This window comes from Poecilia reticulata, chromosome 22 (genome assembly GCF_904066995.2).
Source record: "Poecilia reticulata chromosome 22, P_reticulata-male-v2, whole genome shotgun sequence".
Taxonomy (NCBI): Eukaryota; Metazoa; Chordata; class Actinopteri; order Cyprinodontiformes; family Poeciliidae; genus Poecilia; species Poecilia reticulata.
In genome coordinates, this window is record NC_088851.1 from 3,204,085 (window position 1) to 3,230,336 (window position 26,252).

At 41.4% G+C, this 26,252-nt stretch overlaps 1 protein-coding gene and 2 long non-coding RNA genes across 4 annotated transcripts; 1 reads left to right on the forward strand and 2 right to left on the reverse strand.

Annotated features, from left to right (window-relative positions):
* The first annotated feature begins 120 nt into the window (after nt 1-120).
* tyro3 (TYRO3 protein tyrosine kinase) lies at nt 121-26,247 on the forward strand. 2 transcript variants are annotated; one of them, XM_081603616.1, is made up of 19 exons: nt 121-404; nt 5,004-5,187; nt 11,215-11,315; nt 11,411-11,581; nt 14,080-14,166; nt 15,123-15,238; nt 15,318-15,498; nt 16,543-16,685; nt 17,204-17,342; nt 18,195-18,318; nt 18,478-18,572; nt 19,039-19,134; nt 19,739-19,819; nt 20,225-20,317; nt 20,396-20,517; nt 20,598-20,707; nt 21,442-21,601; nt 21,719-21,855; nt 22,024-22,138. In XM_081603616.1, the coding sequence occupies exons 1-19, from the start codon at nt 341-343 to the stop codon at nt 22,088-22,090; spliced, it is 2,271 nt and encodes a 756-aa protein (XP_081459742.1). In that variant the 5' UTR covers nt 121-340; the 3' UTR covers nt 22,091-22,138. The 2 variants fall into 2 exon arrangements, with proteins under 2 accessions (XP_081459742.1, XP_008396943.1); XM_008398721.3 differs by lacking the exon at nt 22,024-22,138 and adding an exon at nt 22,582-26,247 and having other exon boundaries at nt 124-404.
* On the reverse strand, nt 18,537-19,816 carry LOC145550098 (uncharacterized). Its single transcript, XR_014085942.1, has 3 exons — nt 19,731-19,816; nt 19,013-19,208; nt 18,537-18,620 (listed from the first exon to the last, which is right to left on the reverse strand). It is a non-coding gene; the product is annotated as an uncharacterized LOC145550098 (long non-coding RNA).
* LOC145550097 (uncharacterized) lies at nt 21,877-23,159 on the reverse strand. Its single transcript, XR_014085941.1, has 2 exons — nt 23,051-23,159; nt 21,877-22,958 (listed from the first exon to the last, which is right to left on the reverse strand). It is a non-coding gene; the product is annotated as an uncharacterized LOC145550097 (long non-coding RNA).
* Nucleotides 26,248-26,252: the final 5 nt, after the last annotated feature.

Sequence of the window (26,252 nt, forward strand, 5' to 3'; positions counted from 1 at the left end):
GAAAGTCATCGTAGTTAACAAATAATTAATCCATATAATGTGCTCCGCTTAGTGATAAAGTTCCTACATTTTCAACAATATTCTATCTTATTGAATTGAGTGCAGTAAGTTTTCAGGACTTGTTCAGGAGGAGGAGCTCTACCACCAGCTTGTTTTCCTCCGGGTCTCCTCTGTGTTCCGCGGCTCCTCGAGTGTTTTCCTCCCCTCCCCCGGTCATTCCGTCGGTGTTCCTCCGTTCACAAGCTGGAAAGTCAGGCTTTATTAACGATGAGGAAGAGCGGAGCGGAGTGACACGTCGGTAAAAGTGGCAGATGAAGGAGCCCATTGAGACGATGAGAGGATGAAGCCGCTGCTGTGGGTCGTTGTTGTTGCTCTGCGGACTCTTACTGGGAGCTGTGGGAGCGGTGAGTGTTAATGAGCCAGTTAGCTGGGAGAGCTAATGGTTTCCTCACTTTCTCAGCCTCGGTGTCCCCTTCTGGGAACAGTCAGGTGGACATGCTGAGGACGAACTTTCAGTCTCACCTGTTGGACCGGGGAGGGACAATAAGTTCTGACATGTGAACTTTCCTCTCTAAATGAAGTAGAAACACCAGGAGTGAGGCTGTAAAACTGCTGGTCCACAATAAACTTTACCTCAGGTCCAACAGGAACATCTACCGAGGTGTGGAAGAGGATTAGGGCCACTGGGAAAAGAAAAAAAAGAAGATTCTGACATTAAAATCGGAATTCTGACTTTTTTTTTAATTCTGAGAAAATGTCAAACTTCTGAGATTAAGTTCTGAAGTCAGATTATAGTCAGAATGTAGTTTTTCAGGGGTCTAATCTAATCAGGTTCACAAGAGTGTGCACCAGTGCACAGGTGACTATTAAAGATCTGAACTTTGTACAGATTTATCTCACTGAATCATTTCATGAGCAGTTTAAATATTATCAAACTGCTCATTTATTTCAGTAATGACATTTCTTTAAAAAAATAATGAATATATTATACAGATTCATTACATAGAGAAGGATGCATGAGTGTTTTTATTATAGTTCACTGTGATTATAACGGCTTATGAAAACACAAAATTCAGTTTCTCTGAAAATTAAAAATGTCATCAAAATGACTCTGAGTAACGTTACTGAGATAAATTCAGTTTTAAAGAATTAAAGAATGAACAAGTTATTGTTCAACAAAATTACTTCAACACTCGCATCTGTCAGATTGGACTTTAGATCTAATATTAATAAAACTGGTACTTCTTTATGGAGGCCATTGTTCTTCCAGGTTTTCTCTGTGAACTGTGTGTTATGATTTGAACCCAAAGTGGAATTTCTCCATTACAGCAACAGCTCTACCAACTGCGCCACTGTGCAGCCCCATCTCAATATATTAATACATTTTTTACATTTATCAATAATCTTCTGTATATGCATCTTAAATGAAAACTTTTCATCAAACCTTACACCCAGATACCTTACAATATTTACCTGCTTTAAATTTTGCCCATATAACCTAAGATATACTGTAGGATTAACCCTTTTCTTTGAAAAACATATTACTTGTGTCTTCTCAACAGACAAATGAAACCCCCATTCATGTGACCCTGTTTCAACTTTATTAATTGCTGATTGCATTCTATTTTTTAAAATTAGTTCTTCCACCATCAGCCCCCAAGTGTCAAGCTCTGCTGATACCGCAGTCCTGCTGCCCTCAAGCTTTTCTGCCACCGACAATCAAGCATGAAGCTTGGGCCCTCATGATACTTCTTTATTTAGAAGTACTAAAGTTGAACCCAATACCTCAGTGTGCCTGTTTTATACATTTTTACAAGTGTATTGGTGAAGCCCCTGACCACAAGTCTGAATACAGATGGCTGCTCCTGTGGCTGGTCTGGTACCGACTGGCTGTCTTCGTGGGTTTCTTCTTTGGATGGCTGCTGGTTCTGCTGCTCCTCTCTGTCCCTCAGCCTATTGTTCAGCTGTTCAATTTCAAGCTGCAGTTCTGTGGTTATATTCTCCAATGCAGTGTTTTGCTGCTCCAAGGCAGTGTTTTGCTGCTGCAAGGCGAGGCATCTCTGCTGGAGGACGATGCGATTCACCTTCAGGGCATTGTTTTCCTCCTCCAAGATGTTCTTTTCCTGTCTGAGGATGTCGCTTTTCTCCTTCAGGTCGTAGTTTTTCCTCAGCAGATCAATGTAATCATCCTCCAGTTCGGTTAAATTCTCCTCCAGTTCGGTCTTTTCCTTCTCCAGGGCAGCGTTTATCTGCTCCAGGACGGTGTTTCTCTGCTCCAGTGGGGCGTTTCTCTGCTCCAGGGCGGCGTTTCTCTGCTTCAGGGCAGCGTATCTCTTCTCCAGGGCGGCGTTTCTCTGCACCAGGATGGCGTTTGCCTGCTGCAGGATGATATTTCTCGGCCCCAGGGTGGTGTTTCTCTGCTCCAGGGTCGTGTATTTCTGCTCCACTTCAGTCAGTCTCTGCTCCAGAGCGTCGTTTGTCTGCACCAGGTTGGCGTTTACCTCCCCCAGAGCGTTGCCTATCTGCTCCTGGGCGATGTTTGTCTGCTCCAGGGCAGTGTTTCTCTGCTCCAGAGCGATCTTTTCCTTCTCCAGGGTCTTGTATTTCTGCTGCACTGCGGTGATTTTCTGCTTCAGAGTGTTGTCTATTTGCTCCTGTGGACGGTCTGTGGACGATCATCCACAGACCGTGGACGATCGTCCACGGTCTGTGGACGATCATCAGACTGTCCTCAGTAAACTTTACTTTCACATGGACTGATAAGATGCAAAGCAAGAAAGCTGCTCTTATGGACAAACCACATGGCTTCAGGAGACAAATGAGAGAAAGACGGCACTCTATGGACACAGTGACAAGAAGTATGTTAGGAGGCTTTTCAAACTCAAGATGACCGAAGCAACGATCAATGACGGTGTTACATCAATGGTGCATTGTGCAAAGTGGATGGAGGATGACATACTGTATTTCAAATGAGCTGCTAGATGGTTTAACTGCGACAGAGTTGGGGGTTCCCAATGGAGGACAATGACCATATGGAGCGGATTCAGCAGTCTGAGAAGTTTTAGTAAAGGTAGACTCTATCCCAACCAGGATTTAGCTCAACTCTAGCTACTCAAGGAGACTGGCCAACGAATCTGAACAATGCCTCAGGTTTGTTGATGGTTCTGAAAAAGGTGGTTATCTGTAGTTGTGCTTCTATTACAAACGTGAGCAAATCTTCATCTAAATTCTACAACGACGTGTTAGGGATATGGTAGATAAGAGTAAAAAAGGAGGAGTAAATTTCAGTATAAAAACTTGGAAAAATTAAGATTAATCTCTGAAATTTTTGGGACAGCCAGTCCTCCATAGAGTGGGTCTTATCAGGGACCAGCTGTAGAACTGAGGAGTGGAAAGGATGGAATGTCCTGTATGGAGTCCTGACCTCAATCTCAGGACTCCATGAGATCTCTTGTGGGGTCAGCTTGAGCCCGTATCCATGGGGATTAGGGAGTTAAATGGCCTGCAATGAACTCAAACCTTCAAATACTTGGGACATTTTCTAAAAACACTGATAAATGTTTCATTTAAATAGGTCAACATCACATATACCTTAATAAGTTTTAATGTGAACAGTGGAAACCATCCTGGTACAACCACAGGAGCTAACCTCTACATGCTTCCTCATCTCTGCTCTTGGGAATACAGCCAATCAGAAACAAAGAAAATGGCTGCTTTGCAAATGCCAGCCAATTATATGTCATGTAGCTTTTTTTTGGTAATTTTTCAAATATGCTCTACCTTCGCCTGGAAATCTGGAAATAGGCACATTTTTCACAATTTGTTACATTCCACAAAAAATCAGCAAATAGGATCCACTGCATATTGGCTGATTTGCCTCAATTGCTCATTAAAGTTGCAGTATATAACTTCTATAAAAAATGTTTTTTACATATTTGTTGAAACTGTCACTATAATGTGACTGTGAGACAAATAATCTGTGAAAAAAAATCAATTTCCTCTGCCTTCTCCCAGGGCTAACTAACCAACCAATCAGGGCCAGGAGCGGGGTTTTGGTGCTGTCAGTCACACTCTTGTGTGGTGGTGCTCATCTCCGTCCCCTCTGCTCTATGTCACCACTACAACTTTTCCCTGTTGGCAGATCCTGTTGTGAATGCTAAGGCTAGTTAGCAGGACCCCCAATAAACGATTTTCCTGTAAAGATAAGTTGTTTTTCTGCTGTTAGCACATTTAGCAGCGAGTACGTGAGGTTGACTGACAGCACCTAGACCTGCCTCCTGACTCTGATTGGTTGTTTTTGGTCTGGAGCCGTTCATTTCTTCAGACGGCATTAGCAGCTCTGAGAGAAAGTGGAGGAGATCAAACTTTTCACAGATTCTCATACTATACTGTCACTACATGGTGACAGTTTTAACAAATATCGAAAAAATACTTGTTTTTGTACAAGTTACATACTGCAGCTTTAAGATCATCCGTTCACACCATGCACGTGTTCTTTATGGCTCATGATCCAGACATGGAATGGGGGGGTTAAGGTCACCGTACCAACGTAATTCACAAGCTCTTTACCACTGTGAGCTGCTACAGGATAATGCAGGATGACAGGACAAATACTGTGATCTGGTGTGAAGTGAAGGCAGCTGCAGAGTCAGCAGGAGTCTCTCCAAAGGACCACCTTTCACAATCAATTCACATCTGCTTTGGAGGGACAACTGCTACAAATTTATCATCCATCCATCCATGTGCAAATTCACAAAATACAGTTTATCAACTCTGGGACTTGAAATGTGCAAATGTCCTGCATTTATCCATCATGTTACGAAAGAAATCGGTAAGATTAAGAAATGGAAACAAATGGAAGTCTTTGGTGTACGTCCTGATCATTCTTATTAACATAGCAAAAATTAATTATTTTTCATCTGTGGAAAAAAAATTATATAAATCTATGTTTGTATGTATAGTAGTGTTGGAGTGGTTTAGGAAGTATCCCCCCTCTTCTGCAGGCGTGCTGTTCACGAAGCACCCGTCCAATCAGACGGTGTCTCAGGGGAACGAGGTGAGGCTGGGCTGCGCTGTGGAAGGCCTGACCGAACCGGACATCATCTGGATGAAGGACGGGGAGAAGCTGTACAGCACGGATCAGGTCTTCCTCATCCTGGGAGAGCAGCACTGGGAGACGTCCCACAGGTCCAGCAGCACCACACTGGAAATGATTGAGATCAACATGGCTGAGTTCACAGTGCCTTGCAAATTATGGGTGCACCGATTGTTGTTTTCTTGGCGGTCGTTGATTACCAAGAAACCTGATCGATTACCGATTCTGATTTTGGCCAATTCCAATTATTTATTTTTTTGCCTGAATGTTGCTAAATATAGAAAGAAGCTCGCTGAGTTGGCAATAGTGAGTTGACTGTTGTTAACTGCAAACATGCAGACATGACCTGGTGGGCTGGTCGGTCTGTCAAACCTCTCTAAAGGCAGAGCCGGGGTAACCCTAGGGTTGACAGAGGTAGATACAATCGTGGGATAAGATTTGCTTTTCACACAACTATCATCCAATCACCGATCTCTCAAAATTAAGGAAATGGGTACCGATAAGTCAGCTGGCTGGTAAATCAGTGCACCCCTATTGCAAATATATCCATATTGTCTGCATTTAATTACAAAACATGTTCATCCTTTAAACTTGTGAAAATGAAAACGGCACTGTGGCAACAGGTCCAAGCTTTGGCTTTGAAAAACAGGGAAGATGCCTGAATGAGTCACAGGGAATCTGATGTTGCCCAGACAACATCATCACTTTATTTTCCTTCTCTGGATGAAGAAACAAATCAAATCAGTAGATTAGGAGTGATTTTCTCCCCATGGCTGTAAGCTCTGGTTCTGAGTGAGTCTGTGAATGTTGCTGGTGTTTTTTCTGCTCTGTTGAAGGCTAAACAGCAGATCAGCTGTAAATAGAGGCTGGGCCGTTCTTTTGTTTTTAACACTAATCATTCTACTTTTCCCACGCCTCCCTGTAAACTTTGTCCTCCTCTCTCTTCCCTAGGCAGATTAAAATTTAACCTCTAATGCCCTGATAGCACGAAACTGTTACTGTTTTTTTTTTTTGCCAACTAGGTGACACGTTTCTAGATTACGGTCCAGTCTTAGCGTCATTTAAACTGTCTTCACCACAGTCAGGCCATCTGTCTTTTTTTTTTTTTATTCAAGAGGAGTCAGTAGCTGTGTTTCCGTCACAAACTTTGTCAACGTTCCACTTATGTCGAAAAAACATAATTTCACAATTGCTGTGTTTCCTCTAAATATGAAACACAATTTAAATCATACTTTAATTAGTTTGTTAATTGGATAAGTCATCCTCCTACTACTTCCTGTCATTGTCTTCTTCGTAGTTTGTGCCAGTGGTGACGTCGTGTTGTGATGTAAAAAAAAGTGTTTCTATTGAAATACATTGATTTTAACACGGCCAAAAGACGCCACCTAACACCAAACATTTGATCTAAAATGGATTGCACTTGTTTGCTTTTAGTGCATGTGCGAAAAATCACATCTAGTGATTTTCTGTAAAAATCCCTGGATGTTTGTTGTCCTTTTTACTACAAATAAAAAAGGAAAGTGAATAAAAGGCGGATGCTTTGTGTTGTTCTTAGCAGTTTCTACTTCAAGAAGATTTCATTTTGTCTGAATTTGTTGCATCAATTTGTCAGCAGTAGCAGAGAAGTGCAGAGCATAAGGAGTTCTGAGTCTTGCTGCAGGATTTCTGTATAAATCTGTCACTTTTTCAATTTTAAATCAGGATCTGCTTGACTAAAAGCTGTTTTATTCTATGCCAGTGAAATGAAAGAGATTTTTTAAAATTAATGTTATTGGGTGTTAGGCAAAGTAGAAAAGACTTGGACAAATAAGAAATAAATACACCCATGTTTAATTTTAAGTGGTCGTTATTTGTCATTCAGTGTGCTGAGGTCCTGTCACAGAGCTCTGTCTCCCACTGAAAGCAGATTTCAATCAGGACAGCATGCTTGGCAGCACACTGTGGCCCACTGGGCCACTCGGCTCAGACCTTTGTGGTCCCGCTCTGTCAGCAGCCATTCCAAACAGAAGAATGGTTTGGGAAGCAGTACGCTGTTCCAACGCTTCCCCAGAGCAAAGGGCTTGATGTAACGATCCCAACGCTTGGAAAGAAGCAGTTGCATGAGCCACTCAGAAAATCCAACCTTCTTTAGTTTTTATTTGAAGTAAGGAAATTCAATCACTTTCTACTGATTACTCTCTACTTATAGGCAAGAAAATGTTCACAGTATTTCCACAATATAGCCCCTTTAGTAAACATACAGTATTCTTGTGTTCTGAAAACAGATCTTTCCCTAAAGATTAGACAGTGAAAAGAAAGAGAATGCTTTGGAGGTTACATTTTAGGGAACAGCAAAAACAATATGATTTTTAGTTGATTCTGTAATTTGCATCTAAAGTGAAATGTACATAAACATCCAAAACATTGCCGACACTGTCATTAATTTCATAAAACTGAAGCCAAAATAGAAAGTATGAAGTCCAACCTGACTTCAAAGTAGATAATTAAATGATAATTAAAAAGTGCACAATCCTCAAAGAAATCTCAAGAAAACTTAAGTACTCCATCTCAGGTAGCACATGAACCCCTTATTATGTTAAAGACTAAAAATAATGGCAGTACACGTACAAGCCTGACTTGTTGGAAAGGTGCAGCGCTACTGATCAACCAGTCTTGTGGAACAGATGAGACCACAGTAGAGATACTTGGCTGTAATACACAGCTCTATGGTTGGAGAGTTATAGCTACATCACATGCACATATATATATATATACACCTTGATTTGTAGCCACAGAGACTGGGCAACTAGCATGGTCACTGGGTTGACCATAAATTCCTGTATGGTGTCCAGTATAAGATTTTCTGTCAGAGAGATGAAACAGTGATGGATGAAACAACTGTTTCAATCGGTGGGTTGCTGGTTCGATCCCTTCTTTGTCCAGTAGCTCCCCAACAACAGTGTGGGAATGTGTGGGTGAATGACTGAATGTAGTGTGAAGCACTTTGGGGACCTCTGGATGTGACAAAACGCTATACAAGTACAAGTCATTTTCCATATTCAATGTACAACATTGAATTTTAGCTTGCTATTTACAAGGGCTGGGACTTTAACAGGTTCCAGTCGGAAGCTTTGTGTTCATACACGGGACATTCTCAAACAACTACAAAACAAGTTCTCTTGGCCGACGGGAAGTTAAGTTTTTGATTCAAAAATCAATCTGATGAGATGCTGGAAAAGATTATTGTGCTAAAAGGAGTTAACCTACCAGTGAAGATATTCTAGCCTAAACTAGCATCTCAATTCTAAACATGTAGCAGCAATACAGAAGTCTCCAACGCTAATGTCAGCGTCCACAGTCCATATTTCTGAAGAATTTAAATGAATGATCAAGGCTTCCTAAACCACTGGAACGATGACTGGCTAGAATCCGATGGTTATTACAAATTATTAGTAATAATAATAATAAATTGTTATTAACTGCAATAATTGTCATTGGGGCATGCCATTAGCATTACATAGGAAAGAGCAGTGACTGTCACTGCCTCCCATGTAATGCATGGCAGGCACCTATTGTTCTACACCCAATAGAATGTCTCTTTATTATTCTTCTGTCACTGTTAATGCGGCTCATACCGCTGCGAGAAACGGCACAAAAAAGGTATCAAAACGTGCAGCTCGATCTCGGCATCCGGGCTATTATTTTTATTGGGGTTTCATGTAAAAATGGCGACGTAAAAAGCAAAAAATGACCGAAATTTCCAACTGCCGGTTTTTTAGAGTGAGAAACTCAGTGGATTTTTGACCCCAAAATAATTTTGAAATCGCTCCCAAGGCCGCAAAAATTGCTCTATTGGTATGAAAGTCGGTCATGTCATTGATATGCATGCCTGCTCCCATAAAATGTTTTCAAAATTTCTCTAGGGCTTACGGTTTTTGGTCCAGTTGCTTCAGAGCAAAATGATGGGACAGGACTGATGCTCCACCCCAGTGTTTTACATACATTTCTGAAAAATTTCTGAGCTCAGCGCACACCATATTTCTCTCATCAGTGCAGTTACTGTGAATGAGCTACAGATCTGAATCGTGGGACAATTGGAGACGTCAAATAGCCCTCTCATACATTTTAAGCGGTTTTTGGATCGGCCTTACGGATCCTGAATGGGAAGCAGTTGTTCGGACTGCTTTTTTCATCAAAACTGACTGGGTGTCTCATAAAGATAGAAATCTTCCTCCACCTTTCTATATCACACACACACAGCAGTTGGCTGAGGCTTAATCACTATAGCAACAGAATACAGAGAAAGGCAGAACTGCTGGTTTGGACTACAAAGACTCTGTAGTTCTAAACATGGCAGAACACTTTAATACAGAGGGCAGAGCAGAACTTCAGAACTACAACATGGTGGAACACTCAATTATTAAAGAGCAGGGCTGAGCTGGCATTTAGAACTACTTGCTCTTTTGGCCACTATATAGCTGGATTAACCAAACCACTGTTACATATTGAATTAGTGTGGTCATTATAATGAAGCTTACTGAAAGTTTCTAAATAAAAGCCTGCATATTCCTCTCATGTTAGTGCACCGCCATAGGCGGTGCAATAATATTAAGCCTTTTTTATGTTTTTTGTTTCATTAACATTAGCAAAAACATTAGCATTTCACTGCGCTTGATTATATGCTTCAAATGGTTTTCGGATCGCTCTTACAGATCCTGAACAGGAAGGAATTGTTCGTACTGCTTTGTTCAGAAAAACTAACTGCTTCAAACAGTTAGAATTCTATCTGTCCCTGTGTGTCTCACTCACATAACAGTGGAGCTGCTATTTAGAACTGCAGTGACTGAAGGTCAGAACTACAACATGGCGGAACTCTGATACCACACATTAGGGATGAGCTGCCATTTAGAACTACTTGCTGTTTTGGACATTATATAGTTGGATTAACCAAACCACTGTTACACATTTTATTAGTGTGGTCATTTAAAATGATGCATACTGAAAATTTCAAAAATAAAAGCCTTGACAATTTTTACATAATGTAATTGCTCTTTGGGGCTTTATGTGAATGGTTTAAACAAACCACTGTTAAGTATGGGATTAGTGTTGCCATTTCAAATTAAGCTTACTGAAAATTTCAAAACAAAAGCCTGCATATTCCTCTCACGTCAGTGCACCGCCATAGGCGGTGCAATAATATTTAGCTTTATTATGTATTTTTTCTCAGGACAGTAACATTTAGCCTTTTACCTTACGTTAGCTATTAGATAATTTTCTTACTTATTAGCGATGTTTAGTATACTGAATGGAGTAAGTCAATGACAGACAACAAGTGAGTGATGCTCCACATGCTGCTGATAGTCTTCACGCTAATATTAGCATTTTGGCAAATTTTAGCTTATGCATTCATTTTAACATACATAATGGTGCAGGTAGAGCTTAGTCCACATGCTTCTGACTCTCCACAGGTTATTGACTACATTGCAGCTTTCTTTAGCATTAATGCAAATTTTTAGCATCAGAACGCTGGGTCCAAGCCCAGCGTTCTGGGCTTGGACCCAGAACGCTGGGTCCAAGCGTTTACGGGACACACTTTGGCATGTCCCGTAAAATTTCTGCAGATTGTCTAGTTAATTACTATAATTTATAATTAATGATGATAAATATTATAAATAATAATAATAAATTATAAAAAATTGACCATTTTTAATAAATGATTAAAAACAATAAAGATCTTTGTTCTTTAATATGTCTATTTATTTGTCAATAATTTAGCAGCAAAAACGTTTTTGGTTAATTGAAAATGCTATTTACAATATCAGTATATACAGTAGTTTTCAATTAAAATGTAATTAATTGCGGACCCTCCAATTAATTAAATAAAAAATGTTAATTGAGTCTCACCACTACTACTTACTTGCAAAAACCATATTGGTGTAGATGCCATCAGAAGACAGCTGTGTGGTGCGGTGGAACAGTTTTCCTCCACCATGGAGGACCAATCCGCTTTGGTCCAGCAGATTGTTGTTGGTTGTCCGTTTGTAGAGGTGATGTCAGCTGCTTGTCGTTTCTGTTGGACCTGCAGAGGCAGCAGTGCTGAAGCATGTCCATGGTTGTGACATTCTACCTTGTGGTTGCAGTGTGAAGTCGGTCCAGCAGCAGGATGCTGGTCAGTATTGGTGTGTGGTGGAGTCCCACGGTCAGATGTTCTCCTCTGAACGAGCCTGGATAACAGTTGAAGGTAAGGCCATAAACACGCCGCGGCAGTAAATATGTCTCTGCGTTTGCTCCTGCTAAGTCCCCTGGTGGTCGTCCTCCTCTGTGCCTCCTCCACAGGCGTCCCTCACTTCACCCAGGAACCTCAGGATGTGGCAACGTTCCCCAACATCCCCTTTAACCTCTCTTGTGCCGCTGTCGGCCCCCCTGAGCCTGTGGAGGTGCTGTGGTGGCTGAAGGGAGTCCAGGAGGGAGAACCCCAACAATCACCCTCTGTCCTCCATGTCCCAGGTCAGAACCTCTGCTTGGATGAAAACCCCTCCTGTGTTTGTTCCTGAAAAGGCGCCATCTTGGTCTGACCTGACCAAAGCTCCAGCAGGGTTTTACATGTTGGTGTCTGGGATGGTAGGAAGAAAGGGTTTTAATCTGGTATCACTAGAAAACAACCAGTCAGCATGAAGATGGAGTCTTTGGACCCTGAGAGCTTCTGATGGAAGTGAACTGACTGATCGCAGTAATAGTCCAGGTTCCCTCTGGGTATATGTTCAACATGCGCCTGCTGAAGCCACAACTTTGCTTCCATCTGGTTAGAAGGGTAGCAGTGAACAGTGCAACATGTAGGCATTTCCAGGCAAATCATGGCTTCTAATGGAAATGTCTACAGGTTTGTACCAGAAGTATGGCTAAACCAATTGCTTTAATAACACAGCTCACTGCATACCAACACAAACCGCTTTACTGCAGCGTCTGCTATTATGCCAGAAGTAGCCAATAGAATTGCTCTGGTAGTAGTAGTAGGATTAAGTTGGATACTGATATAAAAAGGTGGGTTTAGGTAGGAGAATCTGCAAAATGGCTTCACTTGTAAAGTGCTTTATCAAGTCCGAGAACTCTAAAGCGCTTCACACTACAATTAATCAATCATTCACACATTCGTACACTGATGGTAGCCATGGCTACTACGGGCCCTTTGACTATCACCAGCAGACAAGATCCTCTTTCTTTCCTTTTAGAATTGAACATTTCTAATTTGATGTGTCACATGCTCCATACTCTTAAGAAGCTTGGAAAAAACAGGCATTGATACACTTCTCTGTTCTGGATCTGTCAATGATTTACAAACAAGGTGACACACACACACCCAGAGTGTTTCCTGTCAGTAAGGCATGTTGGGATATTGGCATCTGAACTGATCCTGCCTGTTGATGTAGATTGTAATGACAGGGCCTTACACACTCACTAAATACATGTACAACCACAAACTTCAAGGTATTTTATTGTCCTTTGTATAACAAACAGCACTAAGTTTTAGTAAAATCCTTCACAAATAAAGACCTGAAAAGTCTGACTCACACTTTTACTCACTTTTATTTATTCAGTCAAATCCAGTATTACCAGTTGCCTTCAGAACCTAATTGTAGTCAGACTTCTGCTTTGTGTTATTTAATCTGAGTTTTTACTTTTCTGCTTCTGGCCTAAGAGATTCTACAGAGAATATTAGAGAGCAAACAGCATCATGCAGACCGAGGGACCCATCAGGGATGACGCTATGGGTCCCTGCAGCTCAGATTTGCTTCAGATAGAAGTCCTGTCTGAAGCTGTCAATAGTCCATTTATGGGTCACATCGTGTGTTGTGGCAAGATAAATGCATACACAAGAACCATCTGGCCTACTGCTAGTGGAACAAGTGGCTCTTTGGACATGACATGACACCTGTCATGACCATGAAGAAGTCTTTATGAATGTTTATGACTGTTATGAAGTGAGATTCGGTAAACAATGACGCTTTTAATGCAAAGCTGCAATAGAAGTACATTAGAAGTGTTAACTTTGTATTATTTTGTAAATAATGTAATTTTTAATGCAAAGTTGCTCTAAAAGTTGCATTGAAAGTCCAGTAAGAGTGCCAACTTTGCATTAAAGTGTCATTACTTACCGAATGACACTTCATGACAGTCATAGACATTCATAAAGACTCCTTCATGGTCATGACATATGTTATGTCATGTTAATGACAGTGTCGTGTCAGTCTTATGCACACCCTGTCAAAGTGTTACCGTAGTTTTTTTTTCAACAGATCATATGACATTTGCAGCTCTAAGCAATTTTATTTCATTAAATGTTGTTGTAACTCATATTAATTCAAAATCCTTCATATAGTACATGCAGCCAGAGCTGTAATAGAAGGGTTTATCAAAGTTATGTCAAAAACAGAACTGTACCCATTTTTGATGTTTTACATTTTTCAGTTTGTATACATTATGTTGTGCCATTTTAAATGATTATTGCTTCAATTTTTAGAGTTACCTGTTTAAAGCCCAACTAGGGACAAGTGCTGCGAATTAGCTGTTGCTATTGCACCATGATGCAAACATGGGACTGCTGTTTTATTCAGTTTGTCTATGTTGATGTGTGTCTGTCCCTATCAAATAAACTTTATAAAAAAAAGAAAAAAAAAGTTTATCCTCATGAAAAAAACCCATAAAATGCATGAGCTGAAAAGGCCTAGTCAAAGTCCAAACCTAAACAGAGCTGAGAATCTTGGGAAAGACATGGTGAAGATCTGCAGCAAAGAGTTCTTCCATAAAATACTCAGGAGAGATGGGCTGAATACAAATTCACACCGCACTTTTCACGTTTTTATTCCTTAAAACTACAATGTGAAAAGCTCATCTCATTTTCCTTCAGCTGCTGTTAAAACTCCCGGTCTTTCCTGTCACTTGTGTGTGTGTGTGTGTGTGTGTGTGTGCGTGTGCGTGCGTGCGTGTGCGTGTGTGTGTGGGTTCAGGTGTGAACAGCAGCATCAAGTTTTACTGCGAAGCGAAGAACGCCAGAGGAATCTCTGTGTCCAGAACCGGAACCGCTCATATTAAAGGTGTGTCCTGCTCCAAAGGTGTGTCCTGGCTGTAGTGATGCACTCTGTCCTGAACAAAGTTTACCTTCTATCACCAGAAGAACATATCCAGGATTAAAAGACGAACGTCTCAGCAAGATCTAAAGAAAGTCATTCATAAATCATAAATTTAGTCGCATTGATTACTGCAACAGTGTCTTTATAGGTCTGCCTAAAAAAAAAATCAATCGGAACGTTGCTGTTGGCAGATAGAGAACATCATCCGGTTCTGAAGTCCTTCACAGAGAGAATAGACTTTAAAATACTGATGTGAGTTTATAAATCACTGAACAGTTTAGCAACACAATACATTAAATATCTGCTGTTGTATCAATCTTCCAAAACCTCTCAGGTCTTCTGGTTCTGGTTCTGCTCTCCATCCAGAACCAGAACCAAACGTGGATTCAGTTCTTATGCTCCACTAATCTGGAGCAAACTTCCAGAAAACTGCAAAACAGCCGAACACTGAGTCCCTTAATTCGAGACTTAAAACTCACCTGTTTAGAGTTCTTTGATCAGCAGGAACTGGAACATCAATCAGCTTATTGGCTGAGTATTTGCTTTATGATTTTGATTATATTTGACTTAATCTAATGTTTATTGCTTGTTTCATAACTGATAACTGATATATATATTTTAATTCTTTATTTGTGAAGCATTGAGAAGATTACTAAAGCTTGATTCCACCTAAAGGTCACAGTTTTAGTTTGTGATCAATTACAAAATTTCTTTTCTTTACCGTTTACATTTACAACAAAACAAAAACAGAATGTAAGGAGGGAACAAGGGGGTACTATTTTGAAAAGACATTACTTTTATGTACATAACCATAATGAATGGTTTTTTATATATAAATCTCTTTGAACTGCCTTGTTGCTTAAATGTTCTATAAAAATAAACTTGACGCACCAATCAGCCTCTCTGTCTGTCTGCTGAAGTGTTGCCAGCAGCTCCGGTGGACCTCCAGCTTCTCAGGATTACAGACAACAATGTTACATTGTCATGGAAACCAGGATTCATGGGTTACTCCGAACTGTCCACGTGTGTGATTCAGGTAAAACACACAAACACACACAGAAAGGTAGAGGTACATTGTCAGCAGTTGTGCAGCTGCCCCTGCTCCTCCTCTGCAGGTGGTGCGGGTGTCGGGGCGCCGGTGGAACCTCCCCCAGCAGGAGGTGCAGGTTCCTCCTCACATCCACACGCTAACAGGCCTGAGGAGTCACTCCAACTACAGCCTGAGGGTCTCCTGTGCGAACGAGGTGGGAGCCTCCCCGTTTTCCCCGTGGCTGACCTTCATCACCCCGGAGTCAGGTGAAGAAGCTGATGGTGGATGTGTGTTTAAGCTGGTTGCTGCTACAGCCAGGTGTTGAGCTCAAGGCCTGCTGCAGAGTTTCATCAGTAAACACTGGAGCTGCTGGTCCCCTGCTTAGAGCTGAACCCTCTGGGTGGGAGGGTGTTTGTTTGTGTGTGTGTATGTGTATGTGTGTGTGTGTGTGCGCGTGCACTGGTCCAGCTGGACCTACTCCAGTGGATTCCAGTCCTCTCTGTACAATGAGCTTTTGTTTGTGGCCTCAATCCATTTATAAGGGCTGGCTAAAGTGATTTTAGCGCCACCTGCAGGAATATGGACCAACATGTTATTTATTATTAGGAGTGTTTGATGGAGACAGACACCCAATAACATAGACAGACTGAACAAAGCAGCACTCTCATGCCTGCATCATGGTGCTTATAGTGTAAAGGTTTGTTTCGGTACAGGCTTTTCTAAATAATCTATCTAAAAACTATTAGGAAGTAAACTAATAAAACATGATATTGACAACATATCATCATCTTCCTAAAAACAAAAATAGACCACTTCTATTTTTGCCAAAAGATTATTTAGGAAAAAACAAATCACTTTTGGCAAAAAATGATGGTGATGACATTTAGGCCTGTTGCAACAAGCAATATGGTCTCATAACCATATTATCGTTTATCGCAATAACTTGTGAGAGAACTTATTGTCCAGCAAAATGTATACAGTCCTGGAGAGAGAGAGAAAGAGAAAGAGAGAGAGCTTTGAGCAAAACTGCTTCTACAGTTGCCGTTTGAAGTCGTTCTGGTAGCTCTGCTGTTGCCCTGCCATTGTTTAATGGCTCAGGTGCAAGTCCATTTTATTTAAACATTTGAAAAATCAGATTTAAAAAAATTGTGATTTATAAAATTGGAAAGAATACCGTGTCCAGCCAGAATTGACCTGAAGTGACCCACTTTCAGCTTTGGATTGTTCCACCAACATGGCAGCTGAGATTGTAAAGATGTTAAAGAAGAAATAGAGCTGGTGCTGACTGAACTGTGTGGCCCTGTCTGCAGTGCCCTCTGTGGCCCCCAGGAACCTGAGCTTTGTGCTGTCAGGGCAGAATCTGTCTCTGCAGTGGGCCAGGCTGAAGGAGGATGAGCTGCAGGGGAAACTGCTGGCCTACAAGCTGCAGTGGACTCATGGAGGAGAACCTCAGGTGAATGCTCCGTCATAGCACAGAACACCGTCCATGATTCCACCTCCTCATGGTTTGTTTTCAACATTTCGAGCTGCATTGTGTAACTTTTATAAGGAATATGTTGTGTCACCATGTCATGACAACTTAATATAGGACAGATTATACACGGGCTTGATTGATAGCACTAAGACCCGCCTCCTGGCTCTGATTGGTTGTTTCTAGTTAGCAATGGGAGAAACCAGAGAAGCTTTTTTTTTTTTTTTTTAGTTAATCCGTAATAAGCCAGGTGTGATGTGTAAGTATTTCATGTCTTGGAGTCAGAGGGAACTGGTGGTGTGTGTGTGTTTTTTATTACAGATCAGAGAGGATGTTATGTAGAGCAATCAGGACAGACTCAAGCAGCAGCTCTCTGTCGCTGCCATCAACCTGCATGGCCTGGAGGGCAGTCAGGGTCTGATGGGGGTCAGGGTTCTGTTTTGTCCTAGCAGTCCCAGAACCAGCTAAAGTTCCTCATCCCTCCAACTTTGTGTTTCCAGGAACCTCTTCTGTTTAAGGAGAACTCTACTCCAACGTTAGACGCAGCCCGTTTCTTCAACGCCTCCATCCAGGTGGCAGCCTGCACCGCGGTTGGCTGTGGGCCCTGGAGCCCCTCGGTGCTGGTGATGCCTGCCTCAGGTAGCCTGTCAGGGGTTGGCCTGGTTTATCTGATGAATGCTTCGTCTCAGGCAGCAGAATGACCTCCTGTTAAACAGATGTTTGCTTCCTATCAGGATCATTTTAGTTTTGTTTTTCCCAATACAGTCCAGTTTGTCTGATTCGGTTAGTTTTTAAATGTTTGCTGCTTTTTGTTAGTGAAATATTGTTGTAGTTCCTGTTTAGCTGTATTATCTATAGTACCGGTACTTGATTTTATTTTTTCATACATTGGTTAATTTTAAGGTGGAGATTTTAAAAAATCAAAATACTGTACTGTGATTATATATATATATATATATATATATATATATATATATATATATATATATATATATATATATATATATATATGGTAATGAACACTAAACAGATGGAACTATTTTCAAAAAATGTTTTCAGTTATTGTTAAACAACCAACTGATTCTGGTGTTTTCTCCCAACTTTTGCTGTTACTATTTTGTGGACTAACGTAACATATGGAGTAACATAATTTGCTGACAGCTGATGTAAACTGCTTGTGTGGTGGAGAATTATTATTTCACATCAGTTTGAAATGCGAAAAATAGATTCATAAACACAAAAACAAAGGATTTTATAATTACATTTTCCTTTTTTTTTGTTTTACAAACACACAATATAGTTGCTTTTAGTTATAGTCCCCCCACCCCCCATTATTTATTTTTTTTGTAATTTCATTAGTTAACTATAATAACCTTCCTTACTATATATGATTTCCTGTTAGATTCTTGGTTTAAGAGGATAAATTTTAGTTGTTATTGTGAAGGATTATTCTGTTCCATTCTGTTAAACTGGACTGATGTCTGCCGTCAGCTCCTGTCCAGGTGCAGCGGAGCCGCATGTGGGTGGGACTGCTGCTCGGCCTGCTGGTGGCCACCATCGTTGGGCTGCTGCTCACCATCGCAGCTCAGCGCAGAGAGAAGGAAACAAAGTTTGGGTATGATGCCTGGTGTGTATGTGTGTGTGTGTGTGTGTGCGTGTGTGCGTGTGTGTGTGTGTGTGTGTGTGTTTGTGTGTGTGAGTGAGATGTCTTGTTAGAATCTGAACACCCAGAGGAAGAGAGCTGATCTCGTTTTTGCGTTGTGTCTGTTTGCAGTTCGGCCTTTAAAGCTCCTGGTCCAGAGAGTTCGGTGTTCTTCACTGCTGCTCGGTCGTTCAGCAGAAACGTGGCTGATCTGCACGAGTCCACCTGTGAGTGAACGGTTTCCTACAGCACTTCTTCTGCTCAGAGCTGTGATTCTGTGGTTTTAGCAGCAATGAGATGAAAAGAAAAGAGGTTAATTGCACATTATTCATGATTAAACAAGGAAGGTGAAGACTTTTGATATAAAGCCAGGTAGGCTTCTTTTCATCTTTCGGAAACCTCAGGTTACTCAGGTTATTTTTGTCTGATATAAAATTTTTCTTGACTTTTACATGTGGCAAAAAAAAGCAACTAAAACCAGATTAATTCTGTAAGAGGTGAATATTTTCTTCCAGCACTCTACATCTGTCATCAGGCTAAAGTTGAAGCAATATGACAATTACCCATTTATAATATCTTAGTTCTCCTTTCTCTCCTATGCTTACCAGGAGATAAGTTGAAATGTATCACTTTATAAACTCAGTGGATAATTACAGGCCTTAATAACCTTTGACTGTGTCTTCCTTCCTTCAGTGGACAGTCTCTGCATCAGCAGTGAGCTGAAGAACAAGCTGCAGGATGTGTTGATTTCAGAGAGACTTCTTACTCTGGGCCACATGCTGGGAAAAGGTAACGCTTCCACATAAACCAGTCAGTAGAAACCTGACCCAATATTTGGTTTGGTAAAGCAACATGAAAATGACCTGAAAATTAAGAAGAAAAAATACCAGAATTGTTTCATCTTTATTCTGCTAATATTATGACCTTGATATTTGCAAGTAAGAAATAACATATCTTAGTCTTCTTGCCCTAATACTCCATTATATTTGCATTTCTAGCCTCTGCCGCCATTTTTCAATTTTTTTAAAAACACTTTTTACTGTCACAAACTTCTCCAGCTCTTCTCCTGGCAGCTGTGTACTCTGTCTGTGTAGGCTACTTCTTCTACTGGGTTCAACAGGTAGACGGTTGATTAACTTGAGCACTGCTGCCATCTAGTGACTGCAAGTTAATATAAGTAGTTAAAACATGAAAAAACTATTGAATCCAAAGAAGTCTAAAAAGAATTTGTGTTCTAAAAATATCAGATTTAACAAATATGTTTAAATATATTAGTTCTAAGACCAGTAAAAAAAAAACATTAACAAGAAATCCTTTAACAAAATAGAAATTCTGTTGTGGAGTGACGTGATATAGAAGCTGGATGTTGATGTGTGTATGTTAACCTTTGCAGGTGAGTTTGGTTCAGTACGTGAAGCCATTCTGAAGACTGATGACTCATCGATGCAGAAGGTGGCTGTCAAAGTGCTGAAATGTGAGTCATCATGGGATTTCTATCTCCTATTTTCCCAAATAAAAAAAAAGAACATAAGAAAGAGAGTATTGATTAATCCAAGTGGAAATGCTTGTTTGAATAGCAGAGTTTTCAGCTGGTATTTAAAGACAGACAGACAGACAGAGTCCTTTGCGGTGAGTGGGGAATGTGGAAGTGTTTTCCAAATGGAGGATGTGTTGAGCTAACTTGGCCAAAGTGCCAGCAAATTTATTAGGCAAAATCTCAGGAAATTTGCTACTTACATTTGAGTGAAGCTTTCCATCCTTTCATTATCTACTTTCTTCCAAAGATCAACAATCATGCTGGCCAGAGTGTTTGTGACATGTCAAAGAAGTGGGGGGTCAAAACGTTGCTGCATGTAAACGTGTGTGTTTTCTTGTGCAGCTGACATCACCTCCTCAGGTGACATTGAACAGTGTCTAAAGGAGGCTGCATATATGAAGGACTTCCACCATCCCAATGTCATCAAGCTCATTGGTAACACACCAGCAAAACACAATGAATGCTTCAACAAGCTGTCAGAAAACCCAGTTCACAGTCTGTTCTGTGCAACAGGAGTGAGTCTGCACCGGCGTCCTGGCCAGCGGCTGCCAATCCCAATGGTGGTCCTGCCATTTATGAAGCACGGGGATCTGCACACCTTCCTGCTGTTGTCCCGTTTGGGGGATGAGCCATTTGTAAGCAACTGGTTATGAATAATTTCAAGCTTGAACCTGATGCCTGATAAACTCCTGACAACATACTGTCTCTACTTCAGGACCTCTCTCTCCAGACGCTGGTGCAGTTCATGCTGGACATCGCTCGGGGGATGGAGTATCTGAGCAGCAAGAGCATCATCCACAGAGACCTGGCCGCCCGAAACTGCATGTCAGTCTGAACACTTTTCTGAGCTTTAGCTGACATTTACCTACTCCAGTAGAAAATGCTGGTCTCAGTTGGACCTAAAAGATTTTTTGATAATTTTATGATCTTTATCACCTTTAAAATGGACTAAAGTTGAAAAGCAGTGTAGCACTCCATCTTTCGTCTGTGGAAACGTGAAGAAGTAAAAGAAAAGCAGGACTACTTTTTTTCTTTCTTCCTTGGATTAAATTTGGTGTTGCTGCTGTCGTGACTTAAGCAATTGCAATATTAATTAGGTCATTAATTTGGCACAGTTAATGACCTCATTTGAAATGGAGTCCATTTGATATGTAGTCATTCTGACATAACTTTAGTTTAAATCAGCTCCTCATTTATTGAGTAAAAAAAAATGTGGCGAGCCAGCCAGGACAACTTAAAAAAAACGGGGAAAAAATTAACAGAAGTACTCTGTAGTACGTGCGTGAACCAGGTTTTTATATCCTTGTGGGGACCTATTTCTGTCTACATTGTGGGGACCACTGCTTTTTGTGGGACAGTTGTTGGTTCCCATGAGGGGAAATGCTGTTTTGGGGTTGGGGCTTCGGTCTGTGATGGTTAGGGTTGGGGTTAGGCTGTAGAAAATGAATGGAAGTCGATGTAAAGTCCCCACAAGTCATGAAAATGTGTGTGTGTGTGTGTGTGTGTGTGTGTGTGTGTGTGTGTGTGTGTGTGTGTGTGTGTGTGTGTGTGTGTTACAGGTTGAACGAGAACATGTCTGTGTGTGTGGCAGACTTTGGGCTCTCTAAGAAGATCTACAGTGGAGATTATTACCGTCAGGGCTCTGTTTCCAAACTGCCTGTCAAGTGGATCGCTCTAGAGAGCTTGGCAGACAATGTGTACACCACTCAGAGCGATGTGGTACTCACACACACATACACACACATTGCTATCAACACAACGGAAATGCTAATTTATTAACCTGGGGATTAGTTGTGGTTTTATGCAGATGTATTTATTTAACTATATTTGTTTCAGTGGGCGTTTGGTGTGACAATGTGGGAGATCATGACCCGGGGTCAGACTCCATATCCTGGAGTGGAAAACTCTGAGATCTATGAGTTTCTGATCAAAGGAGAGCGTCTGAAGAAACCTGCAGACTGCAGAGAGGACATGTGGGTCTTTACACACCAACATACGTTGAGAGTATTTAAGTTTATGATGTATCATATACAGTGTTACAGGTGAACTTTTTTGTCACGTTCCACCACCTTTTTTTACACGTTTGTTGGTATTAGACGGACGATCTGTGAATAAATGCAGCTCCTCTGCCTTCTGCCTAGAAACAACCAATCACAGTCAGAAGAAGGATCTGAGCGCTGTCAATCACCCTCCGTGTGGCGCTGCTGATTCCCTTTCTCTCTGCTATCCTTCATCTAGCATAGCCTGTGGTGAATGCTAATGCTAGCTAGCATGGCCACCAATGATGGTGTGTAAATAGTTTTCCTGTAACGGTAAGTTGTTTCATTTCTGCCGCATGGATGGATGGATGGATGGATGGATGGATGGATGGATGGATGGATGGATGGATGGATGGATGGATGGATGGATGGATGGATGGATGGATGGATGGATGGATGGATGGATGGATGGAAAGTTGCTTCCCTGCCGTTAGCACGATAAGCAAGGAGTACATGAGCTTGATTGACAGCACTAAGCCCCTCCTCCTGGCTCTGATTGGTTGTTTCTGACTGGGAGTGCAGAATTTTAACAAATATGTGAAAAATATATATTTCATAAAAGTTACCTACTTAATGTTTCAAAATGCTTTTACAGTGACCTTTTTAATGCATTTTCTGAATTTTTGCAGTTTTTGTTTTTTTTCTTCTTCTGTCTGCTAGTTATGAGATCATGCACAGATGCTGGAGCCCGGTCCCCAAATGCCGTCCCAGTTTCCCGCAGCTGGTCATTCAGCTGGAGACGCTGCACCTGTCCCTGTCCCCTGCCGCCCCTCTGAAGGAGCCTTTGCTCTACATCAACCTGGAAGGGGACAACAGCGAGACAGACAGAGAGGAAGGAGCTGTGGGGGCCCGGATCCTGGGACCGGAGGCCGCAGCGGAGGGTTCCAACTGGAGCGTCCCCTGGCAGCGCCGAGCAGAGGACGAGGAGAAGGACTGGCTCATGGTGGGCTCTGGGGCCGCGCTGGCCATCGGCGGGGACTACAGGTACATCGTGGGCCCCTGTGGAGCCATTGCTGAGGAAGCAGAGGAGGTGGGCTCTGTGGGAAGAAGAGGGGATTTAGCAAACGGACCAGTTGATGAGCTACGGGACGAAGACGATGACGTCGTAATTAACGTTTGATCGATTGACCTGGCATGGCCCAGATTTGCTCCTCTCTCCTGACCGGCTGTTCGCTTTATATCTGAGAGTGGCTGCAGTCGGTAGAGACCAGGCAAGGTACTAAAGGACCAACTCTCCCAGGCGAAGTGACCTTCATCTGTTGCCAGCACACAAACACATTCCTGGCGTGTCGTCGAGTGAGTCTGGTTGAGGAGCTCAGAATCTCTTGAGCCGTTTCAGAGATTTGCCTGTAAAAGGATGAAATATTTTTTTGGTTCCAGCTTCCGAGGCAGAAAAAATGAACTTAAATACCTTAGTGTATCACTAGTTTATCATGAGGTCAATAGTAGGAATAAACAGTTTGAGAACATTTCTCACCTCTGAGAGCTGCTAACCACCTGCTTCACGTTTGGTGAAATAATTATTAGACATGCGCCGAGAAATCAGCTGGTGATTCTCAGAGTCAGATGATCATCATCTGACCGGTGGCTAAAAAACTGGATATTTTTAGGTTCAGTAAATGCACCACGATGTGGAGGCTGTTACTTGTGGTAAGAACTCAAAATAAGATGATTTCAGTCTCTGTGAAGAGTGAGGAAGCACAGACGTGGAAGAAACTACTTAAAAGGAAACAGTGTTTTTTACAATTCACAGAGGGAGAGATGTTCAGCAGACCGGTTGAACAGAGAACAAGCAAATGGTTTCCGTTCATCTTTTTGAGTTTTCAGAGTCTGTTGTAGAGTTTTCTCTGGACTTTTCTAGAATATTCCGTTCACGACTACGATAACTGGTGCTAATTCCTAATCCAAGACGGTTAAAATGTTACAGCTTGATGCCAACTCGGCTAATTTAAATAATGACTTGTGATGACAGGGAGGATAGGGAAAGTGCTACAACAGCAATTTGGAAATGATTGAAATCGGGATCAGTATGTCAAAACTCCAGAGCAGAAATCAGCCACAGAACCATGATCTGTGGATCTGTGGAGGGTAACTGTCACTGGTTATCCGTGATACTGATGGTAAACGTTTGGACTTTTCCCTGTGGTTTTGCTCCATGTTACACAATAATTTAAAACGATTTTAGCTTCTTTATTGGTGACATTATGAAACTTGCTCTTTCTTCTTAAGAACTGTGAAGCTACGTTGTGCCAGGATTCTGCATTTGGGTGAGACGTAGTCGGGTATTGAAAATGGTTTGGAGTTCATCTACAAAAGTGAAGTCAGAATTATCTGATGGGAGCTGAGATCATCTCCGCTGGTGATTAACCGACTCCTTCTTGGAATGATCAAAGCAAATCCTCTGCAGAAGACACAAGGTTCGTCCTGCTGAAGGAGCCGCCTGCTGTAAAATCATGATTTGTCCGGTGTGGAAGACTTTCTACACGAACCGGTTTGTTTCCACTGGGAGAATACGGTTACTGGAGGAGAGGCTTGGAACAGGAGGACATACAGGGAGGCTGCACAGCTCTGCACCTGAGCTTCCTCATCAACAAGCAAACAAGCTGAGGAAATGGCAAGCGTCGGCATGTTTCTTATATTCTTCCTTGATAACCAGTGTACCAGCTAATCAGGCTGGAGTACGAGGCAACAGCTGCTGCCGTGGTGACACACTGCAGGACCTAGGCAATGAGAGAGATGGTATTAAATGCATAGTCAGTGATAACTCAGCAGTCAGAAGGGACGGCCCAGTTAGACATGCAGAACTTTAACAGGCAGGCATTAAACGTGCCTCAGTATCAGCAACAGGTGAAGAACGGTAATGTTGCTTTTCATTATTTTATTGATAACATTTCACACACTGTATTTCAATGAGTTGTCAGTAAAGCTATTTAATTATGGCAGCACTAAGAACTCTGGGTAAGCTTTTATTGTGTAGCAGAAGGCAATGAAGGTCTGACATGCCACTTTAAAACTAATAGTTTTTGTTTTGCAAACAGGTTATTTCACAATAATCAAAACGCTCTAGCTAGCTGTTAGCATCTTGTAAATCAACTTATTTGCATTCAAAAGCTCCCAAATCAGACCTTTTGTCCTGGGGACTAAACTGCTTTGGTCAAGTAGTCAAAGCCTCAGCAGGTGACTAGAAGATGAACCAGCAGCTGTTGCCTTGGTGAAAATGTGCTGCTCTATTTAACATGCTAATGTTAATATGCTGGTGTTGACTTTATTAGCCCCTCTGGGACATGATGTAGCACATGTGAATAGGCTTTAGACGTGTTTTTAACCTGAAGCGTGTTCAGTCTGCTGATCATGGTGAACTGAACACTTGCAGTTGAAACCAGGAGTTTACATAAATGAATAAAAAGACACATTTTAAATTTTCTCACTGTCTGAAGTTAAATCAGATCAAACTTCTCGTTTTAGCCTTATCAGAATCACTGCATGTCTACTTGATAATTGCCAGTAAACAAAGTGAGGAAAATGTTTTTAGAGATTATTTTGTAATGTTTTTCATTTTCAGAATTTTACATTTCTGTTGTAAGGGATACTTGTATTTTGAAGTGTATGACTTGGGTCAAACCTCTTAGGTTTCCTCTCAGATGTTTCTCACAGTAGTTTACTGGAGTTCTGATGGTCACACCAAAACATTGACTTTGTCGACTTAAGCCACTTTGGCCAGATGCTTTGGGTTATTGCCCATTTGGAGCTTTAGCTTCCTGGCTGATGTTTTTAAGGTTTCTACATCATGTTCTTTATTCATAATGCCACCAGTTCCTCCTTCATCAAAACGGCCCCACCACATGATGCTGCCTCCCCCATACATCAGTTAGAACGGTGAGGCTTCCAAGTGTCGGCCTTTACTTCCAAATAAAGTTTCCAAGGCGATGACATCATCATCTGGGCTTCCCCTTGTTGTTTGAAGAGATAATCATTCTGTATGTAAACATCTGATTTCAAAGATATAAATAAATAAATCTGTTTCATTCTCCTATTATTGTGGGATTTAGTTGTTAGAAATAATTTTGGTAATTCTAACTGACCTAAAGCAAAAGCAGGTCAGTCTGATTAAACTTCACACAGTGAGGGAAGAAAATGTGTTTTTATTCGGTGTATGTAAACTTTTGGCTTTAACTGTAGCAGCTTTAGGTTTTCCTAATGATGTGCTGGTTGCTGCATTGCAAGGTTTTAACTACCTTTTCTTAACCTTTCTGTAAATCACTGACTTCAGATCTGTGGGGAATACTGAGGTGGGCTGAACTTGTAAAAAATAAAGTGTTACTGGTGGCGCT

Coding starts and splice junctions, on each gene's coding strand:
- tyro3 (XM_008398721.3), top strand. CDS start 341: ATGAAGCCGCTGCTGTGGGTCGTTGTTGTTGCTCTGCGGACTCTTACT. Junction 405..5,003: donor TACTGGGAGCTGTGGGAGCG/GTGAGTGTTAAT, acceptor CCTCTTCTGCAG/GCGTGCTGTTCACGAAGCAC. Junction 17,343..18,194: donor GCTGGTGATGCCTGCCTCAG/GTAGCCTGTCAG, acceptor GTCTGCCGTCAG/CTCCTGTCCAGGTGCAGCGG.